This window comes from Asparagus officinalis, chromosome 8, assembly GCF_001876935.1.
Source record: "Asparagus officinalis chromosome 8, Aspof.V1, whole genome shotgun sequence".
NCBI classification, from domain to species: Eukaryota; Viridiplantae; Streptophyta; class Magnoliopsida; order Asparagales; family Asparagaceae; genus Asparagus; species Asparagus officinalis.
In genome coordinates, this window is record NC_033801.1 from 128913727 (window position 1) to 128934019 (window position 20293).

The window sequence follows — 20293 nt, forward strand, 5'->3', positions numbered from 1 at the left end:
CGGGGGGGGGGGGGGGTTGTTGAAACTTCATGCTTCCCCTCGTTGGCCTAGACACCAAATTATTGTCTACCGGCTACTGTTTATTTATTGATTTATTGTCCATCGGCTTACTGTTCATTGACTATTGTCCATCCATACTTTGGTATTGTTTATATCCGCGAATTACTGTTTTTCGTCCACTCTGATCAGAGCCAACTCCGCTCTAATCTGCCCTCACCTTGTGCCTCGTTGACCACATTGATCTTTGCTCGAGCCCAAAGTCAACTCCACCTCTTGGATCATTTGTTTGTCAGATCCTTAAAGAAGGATCATTTGTTATTGGATCTTGGAAGGATTATTTATTGTCAGATCCTTCAAGGATCATTTTATCGGTAGAGTCCTAGAGTAGATCAACTGATTTGAAGGCATCCTAGCGAAAGATAAGAAGATCAAGATTACTTTGAGTTTTTTAAAGCATCGTCACAGTTTAAAGTGTGCTTTGTAACAAGTTGGACATGTATGATATATATGTTCCAGCTTGAAGGAGAGTGTTAAGGAATATATTATGAGATATTATTGAGATATTGGGAGATATGATTTGACATAATTTTATCTCATATCTAATTTATAATATCATTCTATCCTCTATTTAAGAGAATTTAGGGTTAGATGAACAATATAGTGGTCTCTTTCTATGTATATATAGATAGAACTCTGTTTCCTTTAATAATTAACGTGATCGGAAAATTCCAAGGGCAGCACCTAGATGGTCCGTTTAGGTTATCATTATGAGCAAAGGATCCTGCAAGTAGACGTGATGCTTTTTTATCGTCTCATAAAAAAGAATACAACAATTTTTCTCTGAAACAATGTTAGTCAAAGCTGCAGAAACATAATTGCAACCTTAGGCCATTGTTTAGTCAGTTTCCCCCATTTTAATGTAAATTTTAATGATTTAACATTGTCTTATATGTGAAAATGAAAATGCTTTATAATTAATTTCTATGAAGCTACTCCATACATAGTAGTACGTACATGCAACAAAGTCAAACAATTTACTCAAGGTCTCTTTCTTCCCTTTTCCAACCCTCTCAGCAAGCAATGCAATTCATTCAAGACAAGGGCCAACATTGTAAAAGAAGGTTTGGAAAGTGCTATACCTGGCATTGATGTCACAATTAATCCTGAGAAGGTATGTGTTATTCTGAGAAAGTGCAATGTATGGCGTTGATGCTTGCTTCTTCAGTAGAGCTTTTTATTTTATCATGTTTTGTCAAATTATTTCATGTTATATCTGTTGGTGAAGTCTATAGTAGCTTCCCATGTTTGTTGCATCGCAGAATTTGTTTGTAGCATGAATGAAGCAGACATGTTCTACATTTGGCAATTTCAGATGTACTCCGTACTTTATTTCAGGCTATGGAGTCTTCAATCTACATTTTTTATCTATAACCATCTTAACCTTTGGGGATTGCGATTATTTAACTGTGTAAACTTTGTATAGAATTTTTAACTTATTTTATGTTTAGTTGTTATTTTACATGTCCGCTGGAATCGTCTTCTTGCCTGACTACATTTCCTGTGGCCACTGAGATAACTTTTCAGGATTTGTTGATGTACATTGTTTTTGCGTATTCATTCAGTGTGCAATTTGTGAGGGGTGGTTTTCTGATACCACTATCATATTTTTATAGTCTGTTACACAGGTGTACAATGTTACTCTTGCTTTCCCCCCCTAAATGTACCTTGTTACTTGTAACAGTCTTTTTTTTTTTTGGGGGGGGGTGGGTGGAACGCGTAGGTGGGGGCGTGGGGTGGGTTCTATCGTTGAGCGTAAGCGAGGTGTTGTGAAATTACTGAGACTTGTAAAGAAACCTTGAAAGTTTTCTTCAAAGGAATAATAAAGTAGGTATTATCTCCTAGTTTATTCGGCTTTCGCTGTTAAACTTAAGCCAACGTGTTTGTATTCAGCTTTTAACGTGAGATTTGATATGCTTCTGCTATTTCTATTAACTGACAGATTATGCATTTTATTACAGCCTCGTCGGGGATGCTTTGAGGTTCGCAAGGCAAGCGGAGAAATTTTCATTTCCCTTCTGGTAAGTAATCTACAACAATTTTTCTTATTTATGTTTACATTATATGATGTAGTTATGTTTTTAAGTGATCAGGACTATTATATGATGCATCTATGTCCTTGATTGGACTTTTTTTTTTTTTTTTTGGGGGGGGGGGGGGGGTCTGATACCTCATATCATCTTTTTACTTTTAGAAAGCTCCGTTTTCTTTTATTAGTTTTTTTTGTGGTTCTGGGTACCATGTCAGTTTCACTCGTTTTGTTTTGTCTGATGGGATATTGTGACAAGAATCTAACAGTTATTGACAATTCTTCAGAAAACAAGCTTCAATTTCTATGAGGCCATATTGTTTCCTATCAGAAATCTTCATGTAGCATTTTACATCAAACTGCATCTCCTTTGGATTGATATACCTGCTGCAAATTTATCAAATGGACCACTATGCTACTAAAATTATGTTATCCAGTATGCATAGGATAACAATGTTTGTATTAATGTATTTAATGCTCCATGCATTCTTTTGTTGCAACTGGATGAAATACATTGATGTTCCTATGTTTTGAGTATCAATGTAGTAGTCTGAGCATGTTTGGCAACTTTGGATCATAATCGACTTGGCTCATAATCCACAAATAGATTATAAGCCAAAAATGTTTGGTAAATTTAGTAGATTATACTTTATTTTCAATAGCAGAGTATTTGGCAATGGGTGGCTTATAAGCCATCATTATTGTCAAAATGACCAAAAAGCATTTAGTAGAGTCGAAGATAGATAAGTGGGGCTTCAAATTTTTTGAAATGATCTGAGGCATATTTTTGTCGATCAAGCCTGGTTGCTTATAAGCCACCAAACTATAAGCTAGGGACCCTAGCTTATTTTTTGGTGGCTGTTGGCCAAAATAAGCTACTTGTCAAACATGTCAAAGTGGCTTATAAGGCACTTATGATCACTTGCCAAACATTAGTTCCCAAATAGTTGAATGTTAATGATTGCTTCCTTTCCTTCTTTTTATCTGATCATATGTAGGGCTTGAAACGACCATTCACACCGATGAAGAATCTCGACATGGACGAAGTTGTGGAGGACATTGTCAACAAAATCAAGTGAATATAGCAGTTAAACCCTATGCTTCAAACTTATCTTAGCATGTTACGTACATTTTGCTGCTTAGTTTGGTACTAGTTTTTGCTGCTGACAAACTTATCTAGCATGTTATGTGCATTTTGGTGACATGTTGTTCTCTGGAAGTAGCTTGATATGAAGGGCTAATGTTTCGTCTATTTTTGTCGAAATATTGGAGAATGGGATGGTAATTTGGATTTGAATATGCTATGATTTATGTGGGGAATGCTTAAATTTGCATTAAGTGAAGAAATCTTCTTGGCTTGCCTTTTCCCCCCGTCATTTTGTTATTCAGCTCTTTGTATGTTGAGGTAGTCGGCATATTGGCTCATTGCAAGTCGTCTCATTGCAGTTTGTAAGTGTTTTGGAAGTGTAGTTGATATAATTGTGTAATCTCCTACAAAAACAGGTTGCAAGTATTTAACGTAGAAAGCAATTTCCTGCGAAAGTGCAACTAAATGAACAATATATTTCTAATAACCAAAATGATCAAATGCTTCTCTGTTTCTGAAACGCCTTAAAATAAACAACTCAAATTATAAAGTTTGACTACTGTTTTCTATTTTTTTATTAAATTAATATTATTATGTAGACAACAATTAGCTTGTTGTTATTCCATAATAATAATAATAATAATAATAAGTTTGTTGCATTTGGTCATTGTTCTGCCAAGGGAGCACAAGTCAACTACCCAACTAACTAGGTAGCATTCAATTAAATCTCTATAAACGTGAGAATCTAACTATATAGGTATCAATCATGAGCCATAAACTCCATGGATTTAAATAGCTTTTTTTAAGAGGGGGAGAGGCGGAGTTGAGAAGGTTATAATATTATCCATCTTAAAATTGTGTTTGTTTACAATTTTAGTAAGTGAATGGAAGGACTGAGAAAATTAAAAATAAACAAATGTTCTTATTTTCTTAACTATCCTAAAGTGGACTGATTGGGAGGGGAGGATATTGATTTTAAGTGAATTGCTCTGGTTTTTTTTTTATTTTCTATTCTAAACAAACACATTAATTTCATCGTTCTCCCTCCCTCCCCATTCTCTAGTTGTCTATCCAAACATAATTACTTCCATTACATTCTCTTTCTCTTCTCTCCCATTAGTTTAAGTTCAACTATCCCCCTCTCTTACTCTAGGGTTTGGTATGGGTCGGTTCGAATCACAAGTCGAATTTGCTCAGCATGGTGTGGGTCTAAACCCGGCTCAACCCACACTTAGCCCGACCCAACCTTCCCTATATTGATGGCGGTTCACGGGCCGGGCTAGGTTTAAATCCAGACTCAGGACCAAAGCAGCAAGTCGGGCCCACTATAAGCCCGGCCCAGCTAACCCCCGTCCAACTGGAGTTTAGTTATAAATATTACTTTATTTAGCAAAAAATAAATGAGCCTCATGTAGTCAGGTGTTCCTACGAAGTCTGAACTATGCATATCTTTGTGTTTACGTTGTTTTTCTACGTGATGTTTACACACACACTGCGTGATGTTTACACACAAGCGCGCGTGCGCACACACACACATAATAAAATGAGATGGTGAGATAACATTCTTATCGTGAGATGGCTCGATAGGCTATCTGAAACAATGATCGACGTCGCACATCGTCATTTGCACTCATTATGTTCTATATATAAAAAAGTATATATTATTTTAAAACTTTTAATAATTATTTTAACTATGTGTAAAAGAGACGGGTATTAAGTTGTCTCAAAAATCAATATATTAAACTTATTTTATTCATATCCTAGAAGACTCGAAACTATGTAAAAATTTGACCATATATATTTGATGATGTTGATGTCAATTATCTAACATGGGGTTTAGTTAAAGATTAATGTGGGGTTGGAGTCTTCAAACTTCTTCATATGACTAGTCTGGAAACTTGGTATTCATTCCTGCACACGAAGAACTCGTAAGAGGTCGGAGTTGGGTTCTCCGGTTGTTCCTCCGACGATCAAGTTAATATATGAACTTGAGTGGGAAAATGTGAGACGCTGAAGAAGGTTTCGAAGTTGTGTGAAAAGATCAGAGAGCTACCTTGAGGTGCATGACTTTCTTTTATGGAGGATCACAAGGGCAGACAGGTAGCTTGAACTGAGTCCAGGTAGACAGCTGACAGGTGTCGACCACTAGCAAAGATTGGTCATCCAGGTGGTTAGTGCAAAGCAACAATAGCTGCATGGTGCTAATTGGGTCTAATGAGTCAAAGACTATGGAGGCTAGAGCAATGATGACTTTTGACCGTGCATTTAATGTGATGGCGACTAACTGTTGGTGGAGGACTCAAGGATGACCGCCTTTCGACTCGACCTAGTGAGAAGGGACGACTCGGGCCGTCTGTCGAGAAGGGACGACTTCTTACGAGAAGGTGAGAAGTACCGTCTTTTTAGTCGGCCCCGAAAGTTATCGACCCAGACTGGAGAGAAGGGACGCTGCTTGGTGAGAAAGGGCGGCTCGCCTGGCAAGAAGGAATGACTCGGACTGGCGAGAAGGAGCGACTTGACTTGGCAAGAAAGGGCGAGTCAGTCAAGCGAGAAGGGACGTCTGTTTCGGCCTTGCGAGAAGGGACTTCTGTCTTAGCCTGGCGAGACGGGACTCTTTGGTCGGCCTATATGGGTCGACTTGGGGTGCAATTTGCTTGAGACATATATGTTTGCGTCAAAAGTTGACTTTGTCATGGAATTCATTATATCTTCGGTCGATTACAACAAATTCAAAAAAATAGTCTTTTTTATAAGACTTCTTTTACACAACAAAATAAAAATTACAACTCTTGAGAAACAAACGCAGGATCGTTGTTTGGATCGCTGCTTGCGTGGGATCTTTGCCTGTGCCGGGAGCGCTTTGACTCGTGGACCACCAAATCACAGATTCTGATTGAATCGATGAGGGGTTTAATGATTCTTCCTTCGTTTATCGAAGTAAGAATTTGAAGCGAATATCTTATCGATGTAAGATATTCACTCTTCTAAAGATCAAGTCAGAGCTTAGATCTCTAGGAATCGCCAGAAACTTCTTGAGGATGTTTGTGAAGAAGGAAGACTCTCTTTCTTACTCTAATTCACCAAAACTCAAGGCTCTCTGCTCTAATCTGCTCTGAAAATGCTCCGCTGTGTCAATGATGGCCATAGGGGGGTATTTATAGCCTCCTTAGACGATAACTGAAGAAATAGCCGATCAACAACTGCCTCTTTAGGCGCGGCAGTTGATGCGTCCAAATGGCGCGGCAGTCGACACTGACGCGGCTAAAGGGGCAGTTACACCCACGTTCATACGTGTTTGAAACTGTTCCCCCATGACTTTTAACCATATTTTTTCGTGGTTTAACTGCATGTCCACGTCAGCACATGTTCTATCTCTAATATGCTGCCACGTGGGCTTCAATAATCATCAGATAACTCTATTGTAACTGCTGTAGCATCCCCTATAATGGCCGCGGCACCATGAGTTGCCGCGCCTTGGCCGCGACACCATAGGCTGGCGCGCCCGCTGTAGCCGCGGCACCATGAGCTGCCGCGCCCACACGCTGTAGTTTGCATTGTTCTGTGAATTCACATTGTTTTGTGTTGATTCATAGATCCTTTTGCTTCCTTTGGGCTTGTATGATCTCCCATGACTTAGATACTGATGTTTATCACATTCTCTTTGTCTTGAGTGGTTTTTGGATGTCTGTAAGCATTTTTTGACGCCTACGGATACCCCCTCCAAAGTATCTCAGACTCATCATTTTTTAGAGAGGGGTTTGGGACACTTTGGATATGATAACTTTCCTTGCAATTCCTCCAGTGCTTTGTTGAGGAAATTGCGTAGAATGGTCTGTGAATGGCTTCAATCATTGACTTCTTTATCTTTTAGCTTATTCAGTGCTTTGTAGAATAGCTAAGATTCCTCCGGTGCTGCGTCTATCGCTTGGCCGTCGTCGAAGTCTTGAATCAGAACTATTGTTGAAGAATAGAGAAATAGTTTATACTCATATGCTCTATTGGAGTGTTCGGGAGACAGTTTAACCTCATATACCCGTTGGGAGTTTCAAGGAGATGCAGTTTATACTCATATACTCATCGGAGTGTTCGGGAAATAGTTTAACCTCATATACCCGTTGGGAGGTAATCATGTTATTCTTAAGAATATTATGAGTAATATTCTCCAGAAACTTCCTGCTTTAGACTCATGTACCTATTGGAGTAATACGGTCCCTTTTTTGTTGGTAGAGATGAACCCAATGATGGAGAGGAAGAATTTTATATTCTATCTCCTGGTCTCTTGTTTGTTGGTAGAGATAAACCCGAAATCGGAGAGAAAGAATTTTACATTCTATCTCCTGGTCTCTTATTTGTTGGTAGAGATAAACCCGAAATCGGAGAGGAAGAATTTTACATTCTATCTCCTGGTCTCTTGTTTGTTGGTAGAGATAAACCCGGAATCGGAGAGGAAGAATTTTATATTCTATCTCCTGGTCTCTTGTTTGTTGGTAGAGATGAACCCAAAATCGGAGAGGAAGAATTTTATATTCTATCTCCTGGTACAAAGGAAACTCGAAGTGGGAACTCCACTTAGAGAATCTGGAGTGGTTTGAATAATCCTAACTGTCATAAGGTTTGATTACTCAATTCAAAAGTGGACCTTTCGTTCACAAAAATGAATCGAAAGGAGATTTTGGTTGTGGTCCTAACTGTAGTAAGGTTTGACCAGGTGGGAGTTTTGAGACGATCCTAACTGTAGGAAGGTTTGATCGTTTGATTTTTGGACCTCTCGTTCATTGAAGGAATCGAGAGGGGATTTTGGTTTTGGTCCTAACTATTTAAAAGTTTGACCAAGTGGGGACTTGAGACGATCCTAACTGTTTAAAGGTTTGATCGTTCAATTTGTGGACCTCTCGTTCATGGGAGGAATCGAGAGGGGATTTTGGCTTTGGTCCTAACTGTTTAAAGGTTTGACCAAGATGGGGATTTGAGACGATCCTAACTGTTTAAAGGTTTGATCGTTCGATTTTTGGACCTCTCGTTCATTGAAGGAATCGAGAGGGGATTTTGGTTTTGGTCCTAACTATTTAAAGGTTTGACCAAGTGGGGACTTGAGACGATCCTAACTGTTTAAAGGTTTAATCGTTTAATTTGTGGACCTCTCGTTCATGGGAGGAATCGAGAGGGGATTTTGGCTTTGGTCCTAACTGTTTAAAGGTTTGACCAAGATGGGGATTTGAGACGATCCTAACTGTTTAAAGGTTTGATCGTTCGATTTTTGGACCTCTCGTTCATTGAAGGAATCGAGAGGGGATTTTGGTTTTGGTCCTAACTATTTAAAGGTTTGACCAAGTGGGGACTTGAGACGATCCTAACTGTTTAAAGGTTTGATCGTTCAATTTGTGGACCTCTCATTCATGGGAGGAATCGAGAGGGGATTTTGGCTTTGGTCCTAACTGTTTAAAGGTTTGACCAAGATGGGGATTTGAGACGATCCTAACTGTTTAAAGGTTTGATCGTTTAATTTGTGGACCTCTCGTTCATGGAACGAATCGAGAGGGGATTTTGGATTTGGTCCTAACTGTTTAAAGGTTTGACCAAAGGAGGGTTTGAGAGGGAAGATTGATCCAACGAAGTGATCGAATCTCATCTCAGCAAAAGAATATTCGGAAATCACCGTCGGGATGTAGTGTTTAACACTTTGTTTGTAATGATCGGGTTATTCCTAAAAAAATTACATATAGCATTCTTTCGGGAACATCCGTTACATGAACCATCCACCCCCAACTTTTTCTTGCTAAACTAAGTTTATCATTATGTTTAGCTATATGAACGGGTTATCCTTAAAAGTACCATGCATGACATTCTCCAGGAACTTCCCGTGAAAGAAAGGAAATAGTTTAGACTCATATACCTGTTGGAGTATTAAGGAGCAGTTTATACTCGTATACTTTTCGGAGTGAGATGGAGAAGCAGTTTATACTCGTATACTCATCGGAGTCAGGGAAAACAGTTTATACTCGTGTACCCAATGGAGTATGAGTCGTCTTTACTCGGCTTGTTTCGCCATTATGATGCCGGAGTCAATTAATGCTTGGATCTTATTTTTTAGTCCAAAGCAAATATTGGTGGGATGAAGAACCCTTCTGTGGTATGCACAGTAGTTTGGATCTGTAATCATCTTAGCACCCTCCTGATCTTTAATAGGCGGTAGCTCGATTTTATCATTGGCGAGGAGGTATTCCAATATGGCTGGAGCTTCATCGTCTTCGAAAGAATACTCCTTTTGGAACCTCGGATCGAGAGTTGCGTTCACAGGAATTGTGGATGTCGTTGGTTGAACTCTCTCAACTTTCTTTCTTTTAAGAAAGTGTTCAGCTTGTTCACCCCGTAGTTTTAACTCTTTCCAAGTTATGGATGGTACGACCCCCAGAGTTTCCAAGACATCAATGGAGAGGTTATTGTGGCATGTTTGCAGGATGAACTCCTCTGTAATAGGATCTCTGCAATTCATTGCTTTGCCACGGAAGCGCTTGACAAAATCGTCGACCGACTCTCCGTCTTTTTGCTTCTCATCTAAAAGGGTTCCGACTGACACTTCGTATCATCATCGAAGAAGTTGCTGAGGAACAAACTTTCCATGTCATCCCAGCAATTGATACTCCCTGGCTTGAGCCGTCGGTACCAATCGAAGGCGGGCCCACGAAGGGTGCCAACGAATGACCGGACCATTAAAACCTCGTTTCCAGAGATCATGCCCAAATGAGACTTGAAATAAATTAAGTGCTGAATCGGCGAACTCTTCCCCTCAAACGGTGTGAAGTTAATCAGATTGAACTTTGCCGGATACGGTAATGAATCCCATTCCCTTGGATAGGGACATGGAATACCCGTCTTCTTAACTTCTTGAGCCGTCATCAAAGCGTTGATTTTGTTTTCAAGCTCTTTCATTTTCTCTTTATCGTCTATGTCTTCGTTCGAAGGACGTTGAGGAGAATGAGTTAGACCACCCCCTGTGAGAGGTGCTATTGAATCACCCCAAATCTCGTTATTGGGAGGATTCGTTAGACTACCCCCATCGTTATTGCTATTGGGAGGTGTATCAGCCACAATGACTTCATCCACTTCTGGATCACTGTCATCTGTAACATTCTGAATGTGGCGGCTGGATTCAGCTCTTTGACTGGACTCAGGGGGTTGAGGCCGTTGAGTTAGCAATTCTCTCATTTGTTGGATAGCTAACTCCATTTCTGTCTTCACTTCAGCTCTAATTTCTTCACGTTGTTTGGCTAGAGCTTCCTGAAGTATTTGAGTGAACTGATCAGCAGTGATTGTGAATACTTCTCTGATTTGTCCTGTGCTAGACATTGTATCATCAGAAGCGATTGCAGAATAAGTGTCCGAGAATTCATCCTCCGAGGACATTCCTTCTTGCATTCTCTTGTAGTCTCTGCGTCTGATAGCTCCTAATTGGAGTCGAGACATCCTTTGAGCAATTCTTGGATTGACTTTTCCTTTCGGGGAAAAGTCGGGATTTGAGTCACTTGAATGCTGTTTAGACTTTCTTCTATCAGCTACGTTGATGGTGACTTCAGGGAATTCATCATTTTGGACAGCTGCTCTTCTTTTGCGGAAATGTCTCGGCTTAGGTTTCGATAATACAGAGACTTTTCGTGGGATGACTTCTCGTTTGAAACAGTCACATTCTGATAATGCTGTTTTAACGAGTCGCGCACAGGAACAACGAGAGTTTATCTCTCGAATAACTCTCTTTCGAAAATTATTCACAACTTCAACTTGATAATACGATTCATCGGTATGATTGCCAAAAAATCGTATTGTCTGTTGGCATGACCTCCCAGGTATGACGATATCACTTGGTGAATGCGTCTTCTTCTGGGGGTGTAAAACCTTGTTGGCATTCTCAGGATAATTTATTTTTGTCTTTGAGCGATCCAAGGTTATGTCAGGAGTCGCACGTTTAAAATCACCCCCTTGCGGGTATGGAGTCTTAACGGGCCCCGAATGCTGATTTTGCATAAGTCCAGACTTTGGAATCCAAACTTGGCAGAGTTTCGGTGGTTCTTTGGTCACCGTTTCCTTCCTCCTTTCTCGTCTTTGTTGTAGGAGAGCTCGGGCATGAGCAGTGTTTGCACGATGTTTTTGTATACGTTATTTGAGGGTCGAACGAGTCCTTTTGACAATAGTCCATTCCTTCGTCGTGAGTTTAGCAGAGACATGAATGATTGGTCGTTGAGACAACTGAACCACTCGATGCCTCCTCGACTCTAAGTCCGCATGATAACGAACTCCGTCGGTTTGTTCTAAGGCCTTAGCTATTTGACGAGCGCGGCGTTGGCGTTGTCTCTGACGAGCTCTTTTCGTCAATACCGGTGGGCTTTGATTTAATGACTCTTTAACTAGATAAGAGTCATTGTGAGCAGAGGTGTTGCGAGTAAAACCCTCAGCAACAATCAGGCGAGAGTCTTCATTTTGTGCCTTCTTTGGCATGTAAGTTTTCCTTAATTGTGAGATCCTCTTGTACTTGCGAGACAATGAAGATCTTGAAGAGGATGATGAAAGATATTCCTCAAACTTGGTTTGGTCGAATTCGTATTCAACCATGGACTCAACCAGTATCTTGATCGGCTGCGACACGACGGGCTCGGCAGCAAGACCGTTGGCTCCCACTGTGGTCGCCAGCTTGTTTGCGTCAAAAGTTGACTTTGTCATGGAATTCATTATATCTTCGGTCGATTACAACAAATTCAAAAAAATAGTCTTTTTTATAAGACTTCTTTTACACAACAAAATAAAAATTACAACTCTTGAGAAACAAACGCAGGATCGTTGTTTGGATCGCTGCTTGCGTTGGATCTTTGCATGTGCCGGGAGCGCTTTGACTCGTGGACCACCAAATCACAGATTCTGATTGAATCGATGAGGGGTTTAATGATTCTTCATTCGTTTATCGAAGTAAGAATTTGAAGCGAATATCTTATCGATGTAAGATATTCACTCTTCTAAAGATCAAGTCAGAGCTTAGATCTCTAGGAATCGCCATAAACTTCTTGAGGATGTTTGTGAAGAAGGAAGACTCTCTTTCTTGCTCTAATTCACCAAAACTCAAGGCTCTCTGCTCTAATCTACTCTGGAAATGCTCAGCCCTCTTTTATTTCGTGTATAGGGAGGTATTTATAGGGGTGGCGCGGCAGTCGACACTGCCGCGGCTAAAGGGGCAGTTACACCCACGTTCATACGTGTTTGAAACTGTTCCCCCATGACTTTTAACCACCTTTTTTCATGGTTTAACTGCCTGTCCACGTCAGCACACGTTCTATCTCTAATATGCTGCCACGTGGGCTTTAATAATCATCAAATAACTGCATTGTAACTGCTGTAGCATCCCCTATAATGGCCGCGACACCATGAGTTGCCGCGCCTTGGCCGCGACACCATAGGCTGCCGCGTCTTAGCCGCGGCACCATGGGTTACCGCGCTTCAGCCGCGACACCATGTACTGCCGCGCCCACACGCTGTAGTTTGCATTGTTCTGTGAATTCACATTGTTTTGTGTTGATTCATAGATCATTTTGCTTCCTTTGGGCTTGTATGATCTCCCATGACTTAGATACTGATGTTTATCACCTTCTCTTTGTCTTGAGTGGTATTTGGATGTCTGTAAGCATTTTTTGACACCTACAATGTATTAGCCAGTTAAATATTGGTCAAACCTTATTTCTATGGTACAATAGATGATATTTTGAACAAGATGAATAATACGGACCATGAATTTGATGCCCCCATTAGTTCATCTCAGAATAAGGTTTCATCTCATCATTTCACCATATCATTACTTACACACACGCGCACGCATACATGCATATATACATACATACAAAAATAAATCAAATATAAATTTACAAATATGAATTTAAAGTTAATATAGTTTAGAAATAAAAAATAGAAAAATATTTAAAAAATCATGTGTCGACCACCGATTCATGGGCTGCGGGTCGGGCCCAGCTTGACCCCGCTCCTACGCTGGTCATGAATCAGACTAGGTCCTGTCCCAGACCTGGGATCAGAGAAGTAAGCAGGGCCGTACCTAGGAATTTTGGGGTCCAAGGCAAAATATTACATGAAACCTAAGTGATACAACTAATAATAGATTTTATCTCATTCTTCTAACCTTTTGAGCTGCAAAATTACTAATTAAAGTTTTATGTTCAATATTTTCTAACTTATTATTTTCGATAGATAATATTGCTAAACCATTCAATCTATCTTGTAACATAGTCGATCTTAAATAAGATTTTAGTAATTTTAATTTTGAAAAACTTCTTTCAGCGGAAGCAACTGTTACGAGTATAGTCAATAATACACGATAAGCAATACAAGTATTTAGAAAAGAATCTAACCATTTTATATAGTTCAACACTTCAATTGAGCTATTAATCTCTATTTTTAAAATTTCACTAAGCACTCTCAATATTGAAAACAAATCAAGTCCATTAATATCCGAATGTTCATCATGTTTTAGTGCATTTTCAAGATTAAGACAATATTCTTTCAATTCAATATCATCTAAAGCTTTTAATTTTTTCAAATCAAACAAAAAACCAAATTTTTTTTCATATGTTTTAAATTGTTCAAACCTACTTTCAATTGAGCCAAGCGATTTATCAACTATGTATAAGAAATATTCAATACGAAAAGATTCTTCAGGGTTGAATATTGTTTCATTACCAATATTTTCATCAAATTGTTTTTATCTATGAATTTTACGTTTTTCACGAAATATTTTCATTACCAATACTTTACGTTTTTTTCTATGAATTTTACTTTATCTAAATCTTTTGAGTAAACTAACCACCTTCTTTCATGTTTTTCTCCATTTGACAAATTTTTTATGTAATATGATGTAGAAAAGTGTCTATTACTTTCATCTTTAGGAAAATCTACTTCTTCTTATATAATTGGGCATTTTTCAACTATTAGATCTATAAAATTTTGATAAATACCTTTCCATTATATAGGATCATAAATATTGATAAGAATTGAATTTGACATCTCATTCATCTCTAATTTTTTTTCTTGGCCCTCATGTGAATTTTATTTATATTCTTCATTAAAATTAGGAGTACTAGCTTTTTCTTCTTGAATATTATTATCGTTAATATCATTAAGTACTAGCTTTTTCTTCTTGAATATTATTATCGTTAATATCATTATTTTGTCCTAAATTCTCAACATATTCTTCTAAATTATTATCGTTAATATCATTATTTTGTCCTAAATTCTCAACATATTCTTCTAATTCATTCTCAAGTAAGTAAAGAATCTAAAGATTCATCTATTCTTTCATCTTCTGTTGAAGTTGATGTAACATTATCTTTATTACTAAAAAACATTACACTAAGTTGTTAAAAGCGCATTATACTAAGTATAAAGTTTGAAGTTGTGGCGGGGTTGCAGATCAAGCGTTCTTTTCATGAGCCGAAAATCCAGAGTCTAATAATTAGATCTGTTTAAATCCGTTTTAAACATGTAGAAATGAGATTTTCGTCCTAATTGTGTTTTGATATCACGTCAGAAATCTACTTTTTTTATCATATTAATTCTATTTTTCATCGGCAAGGGGAAAAAATATAATAAATAAAAGGAAAACAAAGTTTCTATAGTAAATTAATAACAGAACTAGGACAGCTACAAACGGTTGCCATTAACAGGCCATTACGAGGACCCATGTGCACACGCTAGACAAAGCTTTTAACGTTTTATTAGCTCTCCTACTCCCAACCATCAGCCTTTAAACTCTCACCCACCCGAATGCTGTCATAAGACCCGACCCGACCCGACCCGACCCGTTTTCTTCTTAAAAATCAGCGACAATAAGTAGTAACCCATCTCCGCCTTCCCTTCATAACTCTCTCTCTCTCTCTCGATTTGTGACTTGGGTTTTGGAATTTTTTTTTGGGGGTTTTGAGATGAAGGTGACCGTTGTCTCTCGAAGCGGCCGAGAGGTGGTCAAGGGTGGGATCGAGCTCGAAGACTCGGTAGACTTCTCGGATCTGAAATGGGTTTGAGTTGTTTTGTGTTGATCTTGGGTTTGATCTGACGATTCTGTTATTTTTGTTTGATTTTGGCGGGGTTATGCAGGCTACTGTCAGCGATTTGCAGGAGGCGATTCACTCTCGTGGTAAGTGATTTATTTTTTGGTCTTTTGTGCGGTTGACAAATAGACATTAAGGTTCTGTTTAATGCAAATTAAAACCACTAGTTTGGTCCAAAAAACAAAGAAAATTTCTTCAAGACCCAAAAAATGGGACCAAAAGGGGACAGGTGAGTTATTCCCCTCCTATTGCATAATCAGCTGAAGATAGGAGGGGGACAGGTGAGTTATACCCCTCCTATTGCATAATCAGCTGATGATAGGAGAGGGATAGCTTATTATGCGATAGGAGGTGGACAACTCACTTATCGCCCGCTGGTCCCATATTTTCGGTCCTGTAGCAAAACTCAAAAACTCAAAAACAAATCTTGTTATAATATATGAGAAATTTTTCTTTTGTATGGGGGATAACAGCCAATATGATGTGGAATCACTGTGTGATTTTTTAATTTGTTTTTTACTTGGTATATGTATGACATTATTTCTAGGATGGTTATAATTCAGGGCAGGAGACGCTTCTTGATGAGTCCGCACAGCTGCAATTATACTTTAAATGGTTATCCTTGAAAGAGTTATATATAATTATCTCCAACTATATCAGCATATTATCATGCTCATTTTGTCCGCAATGGTTACTTGCTTCTTGATTTTCCTGTGTAATCGTCTTCCCGTTATTTTGTAAACTAATTGGATTGATCTTGAATATTATAAAATGTAATTTTGATAGTAATGACTAATGGGCGTATGTTCAGTTTTGGGGGGAAAAATTATAATAACCAGTTAAGCATCTTGAACTATATGTTTATTACCTTTTCTTGGTGTATTTCCTTCATAATTCGATAAGTAGACTTATTTCTTAGTTTTCACATGTTAAAAATTTTTAGGCTGAAGGAGGTTTGAGATTTGTTTCCAGCAGTTTCAGATTGGAATTTTATAATGAGGAAAGAGGATGTACAGTTGAATTAAGCCCCTATATAGTCTGCTACTCGAGTCATTTAGCTTGGATAATCAATATATAACAACTATTTCAAGGGTCTAGTTTTCTGGTCACCTTTTTCCTCCTTACCACTAAGTTTCTCTGTAAAAATTATATATACTAGGCTCCATTGCATAGATGACAGAATTTTACCACTTGTTACCCTAATTGGCAATCATTCTCATGGTATACCAAGAATGAAAATAAAACAACTAAAAGAACAAAGCCTTTATCCCAAATTTTTTGGGAAGATTGAGAAGATTAAAAAAAGAAAAGAAAAAGAAAACATAGAGCATTCATGCTTCATAGTGATAATGTCATGCCCCAGGCCACATGCCCGTTGGCGTGTGCAAGCTGTGGGACCCACCGAGAGTAACTCGATGTTGGCTAAATTCACTGCCAAAATGCTAGCACTAGTTACTCTTGGGCCTTGGGCTTTTCTCTATTTAAGCCACTAACATTTCTTCACACTAGTTTATGTGGGACTTAAGTGTGGGGGTGTCAAATAAAGTTTCTCGTGTATCTATCTACTGAGCTAAAATAAAAGAATAAATAGTTAAAACAGGTCAGATTCAGGAACTTGATCTACTTATTCAACCTGATTAAGTAAGCAGGCTGAGAGTTTGAGTAAACCTATCTGGTTATATGTAGCTGAGCCGGAGCTGAAATGAATGTTCGAATCATAACTTCGCATATTGCATGAAGATAAAGCTGCAGGCTTTCTTCCTAATGTTACCTGTTGTAAGTAAGTTTATTTGGATCTTTGCTTGCATGACTATCTGACTCAAACTACGAATCTTCAAAACCAATGTGGTTTCTGTCGAACTATTTGGGGGTTTTTAGGAAACAAATAAAGTATATTGTTTATCTTAAGAACGTTACTGGATTTTGATTTAACTAGTTGCAAAAAACATCTATGTTCTCGCTACTTCCTGACCTATTACTGACTAATAATGTAACATTTAAGTTATAGGAATTTTTTTTTTCTGCTGGCAACTTCTGGGACTACTTGTTCATGGTCCTACAGTAACTTAACTCGATACAAAATAACTCATCTTTTTACGTGTTACAGCCAAAAAATTCTATCCATCTAGACAGCGTCTCACCCTGCCTCTGCAACCTGGAACCAAGGGAAAACCTGTTGTCCTCTCTCCAAAGAAATCTCTCAAAGATTACTGTGATGGAAATACAAACACTCTGACTGTAGTATTCAAGGATTTAGGCGTGCAGGTCTATTACAGCACTCTATTCTTCTGGGAGTATCTCGGTCCTTTAATAATCTACCCCATCTTTTACCACTTTCCTGTGTACAAGTATTTCGGTTATGAAGAAGAGCGTGTCATTCATCCAGTTCAAACCTATGCCATGTATTACTGGTGCTTTCACTACTTCAAACGAATAATGGAGACATTCTTTGTTCATAGATTCAGCCATGCAACTTCCCCTCTCTCCAATGTCTTCAGAAACTGTGCTTATTATTGGAGTTTTGGGGCATATATCGCTTATTATGTAAACCACCCGCATTATACTCCTGTGAGTGATTTGCAGATGAAAATTGGATTTGGGTTTGGGTTGATCTGCCAAGTTTCGAACTTATACTGCCACCTGATTTTGAGAAATCTTAGAAGCCCAGATGGAAATGGTGGATATCAGATTCCTCGTGGGTTTTTGTTCAACATAGTGACATGTGCGAATTACACAACGGAGATCTATCAGTGGCTAGGGTTTAATATTGCAACACAAACAGTAGCTGGATATGTTTTCCTTGTTGTGGCTGCTTCAATTATGACTAATTGGGCTTTTGCTAAGCACCGGAGGTTGAAGAAGGTAAAGCACTAGTCCTCTTTTTCATTCCTTAACTATATGCAGCTTTATTTCATAGAGTATGCATCTTTAATGTAAGATTCTTAATCATGTCATTCCTTTTTGTTTATTATCCTCAAATTCTTTCCTTGCAGTTATTTGATGGAAAAGAAGGAAGACCTAGATATCCACGACGATGGGTGATACTTCCTCCTTTCATCTAAGGAGAGAAAGGACTCTGAGCTCGCAAAATCCCGTTTTCTTAGCAATCTGCATTAGATTAGAGTTCTTCGTACTGTATTACGTTGCATGTCAAAGGCACTCTTCTCAATTCCGTATTCTTGTTAAATCGATATCTTAATGATTCATGAACGTTCTCAAGATTGGTCGTCAAAAATGTTAATTTAACTCTGGTTTCAATTTCTTCAATTATCATAGTGCAGCTTCTTGTTCACTGATGTAATGAATGCCTTCTGATTACCTCTCAATAAATAGCTTGTGTGCAGCATTGGATGCTTGAAAGCAAGCAGAATCTGGAGGATGCTAAAGGGGGGAAAAATGCTTCCTTCTATATGAACTTTGTTCTAGTCCAGTCATCATAGGATCCTGGTAACTACGGTCCCTTTAGCTTTCTCTATACCTTCGTATTTAATGTTGGCTTTCTTTAGAGGAAACTAAGCCTAATGCAATGATGATGATAACCAATGCAGCCTCAATCTTTGGCCTCATGATTTAGTGGCAGTTTTTAATATGAAAACTGAATATATCTGCTGTCTAGATTGCACCAGTTCAGTCTCAGATCCAAGGATGGTTTATTTTTTTCTTTTCTTTTTCTTTTTATTTTCCTTTTCCCGGTGGGCAGGTCCAAAGATGATCTTGTTTACAGATAAAATAGCCCTGTGCTTAACTTTCATAATGAGCAGAAAAATTATATTTAATGTAGACATGCTTCAACTTATCCAAGAGTACGACTAACAGAGATACGGTTCACAAATCACAATCTATCTTTTTGTATCTTTTATGAGCTCGCACAGATTCTGGAAAACCAAAAGCAGCAGTTTTATACTCTTAAATTCTTATATGAACCCTATATTTATATATACACACCTTAGGAAAGCAAAAGAACATTATACATGTTCAGTTTATTATGGAATCTTATTTTTCTTTCTTTACCTAAAGATCTAAAGGAGTAACTAACCTATTCAAAAGGCTAAGATGCTACTATTTATTTTTGTGGGCAAAAAAACACATAAGACTTGTATGCTTCCTTTGTATTTACAGTGGTAATTATTCTTTGAAGTTCTTACTTCATGAAGATGATAGGATCGGCAAACTCAGTGAAAAGGGATGAGAGACAAAGAAACACAGAGAATAAAGAAAAAATAATTACTGTTGAGAAACAGGAACAGGCTTCATTACAAAGAGAACCTCATGCCCTCAAATGACAGAAAAGATCACACAAACAAGAAGATTTTTCCTTTTTTCTACAAATCAAATCTGGGTCCTGGGTGTCTCTACTAATTGTACCTCAAGGACCCAATTAACAGACAATCAAAAAAAAAAAAGCAATCCATCAATCAAGCCACTAATAAAAAGAAATAAAATGTACTTTTGTTTAGTTTATGTTAAAGTAATTAGAGACAACTTCTTCTCTAGCCTTCTTGCTTCTCTTCTCTTCATCAGCCTCTGCAACAAAATACAACTGCACATCCTTAATCTCAATGTCGAAGCGAGCTTTTCTCTTCTTGCATCTCTGAGGGAGAGATGGCCTCTTTGGCGCCAGAGGGCATACAGTAGCCTTTGGGATTCTATGCCTTGGAGAAGTTGGCGTATGGTAGCCATCATCACCATCATCATCACAAGCATCAAGTACTCTTTCTTCTTTCAATCCTGGTTGCTGATGATCCTCGATCTTCTTTGGCGAAACAATTCTATGCTGAGACAAAGAAGAGGAAGATGGGGTCTCTTCTTGCTGTTGTCTATGTTCTTTGAGTGGCAGTGGCTTTAGAGGAGAGGCTATTTGGATTGAGTTGGACATTCTCATTAAGTTCATAGAGAGAGAGAGAGAGAGAGAGAGAGAGAGGAGAATGAGAGATAAAAGAGTTTTACAGAAGAGAATGGAGAAAACAGAGGAAGAGACAAGAGAAGGAGAATATGAAGAATAGGAGGAGGGATGGCATCAGAAGC

The 20293-nt window shown here is 38.4% G+C and overlaps 3 protein-coding genes across 3 annotated transcripts in view; 2 read left to right on the forward strand and 1 right to left on the reverse strand.

Moving 5' to 3' along the window:
• Positions 1-3453, forward strand: part of LOC109821929 (selenoprotein H-like) — a gene marked incomplete at its 5' end in the record, with an annotated part of 4865 nt that extends 1412 nt beyond the window's left edge. Inside the window, 3 exons of the mRNA XM_020388085.1 lie at positions 1075-1171; positions 2019-2078; positions 3085-3453. Coding sequence (XP_020243674.1) covers positions 1075-1171; positions 2019-2078; positions 3085-3165 — 238 coding nt within the window. The remainder of the gene's footprint in view (positions 1-1074; positions 1172-2018; positions 2079-3084) is intronic.
• LOC109820289 (very-long-chain enoyl-CoA reductase) lies at positions 15060-18564 on the forward strand. The gene is made up of 4 exons (XM_020386419.1): positions 15060-15211; positions 15315-15354; positions 17376-18130; positions 18262-18564. The coding sequence occupies exons 1-4, from the start codon at positions 15143-15145 to the stop codon at positions 18328-18330; spliced, it is 933 nt and encodes a 310-aa protein (XP_020242008.1). The 5' UTR covers positions 15060-15142; the 3' UTR covers positions 18331-18564.
• LOC109820295 (cyclin-dependent protein kinase inhibitor SMR2-like) lies at positions 19474-20287 on the reverse strand. The gene has a single exon (XM_020386423.1). The coding sequence runs from the start codon at positions 20157-20159 to the stop codon at positions 19722-19724; it is 438 nt and encodes a 145-aa protein (XP_020242012.1). The 5' UTR covers positions 20160-20287; the 3' UTR covers positions 19474-19721.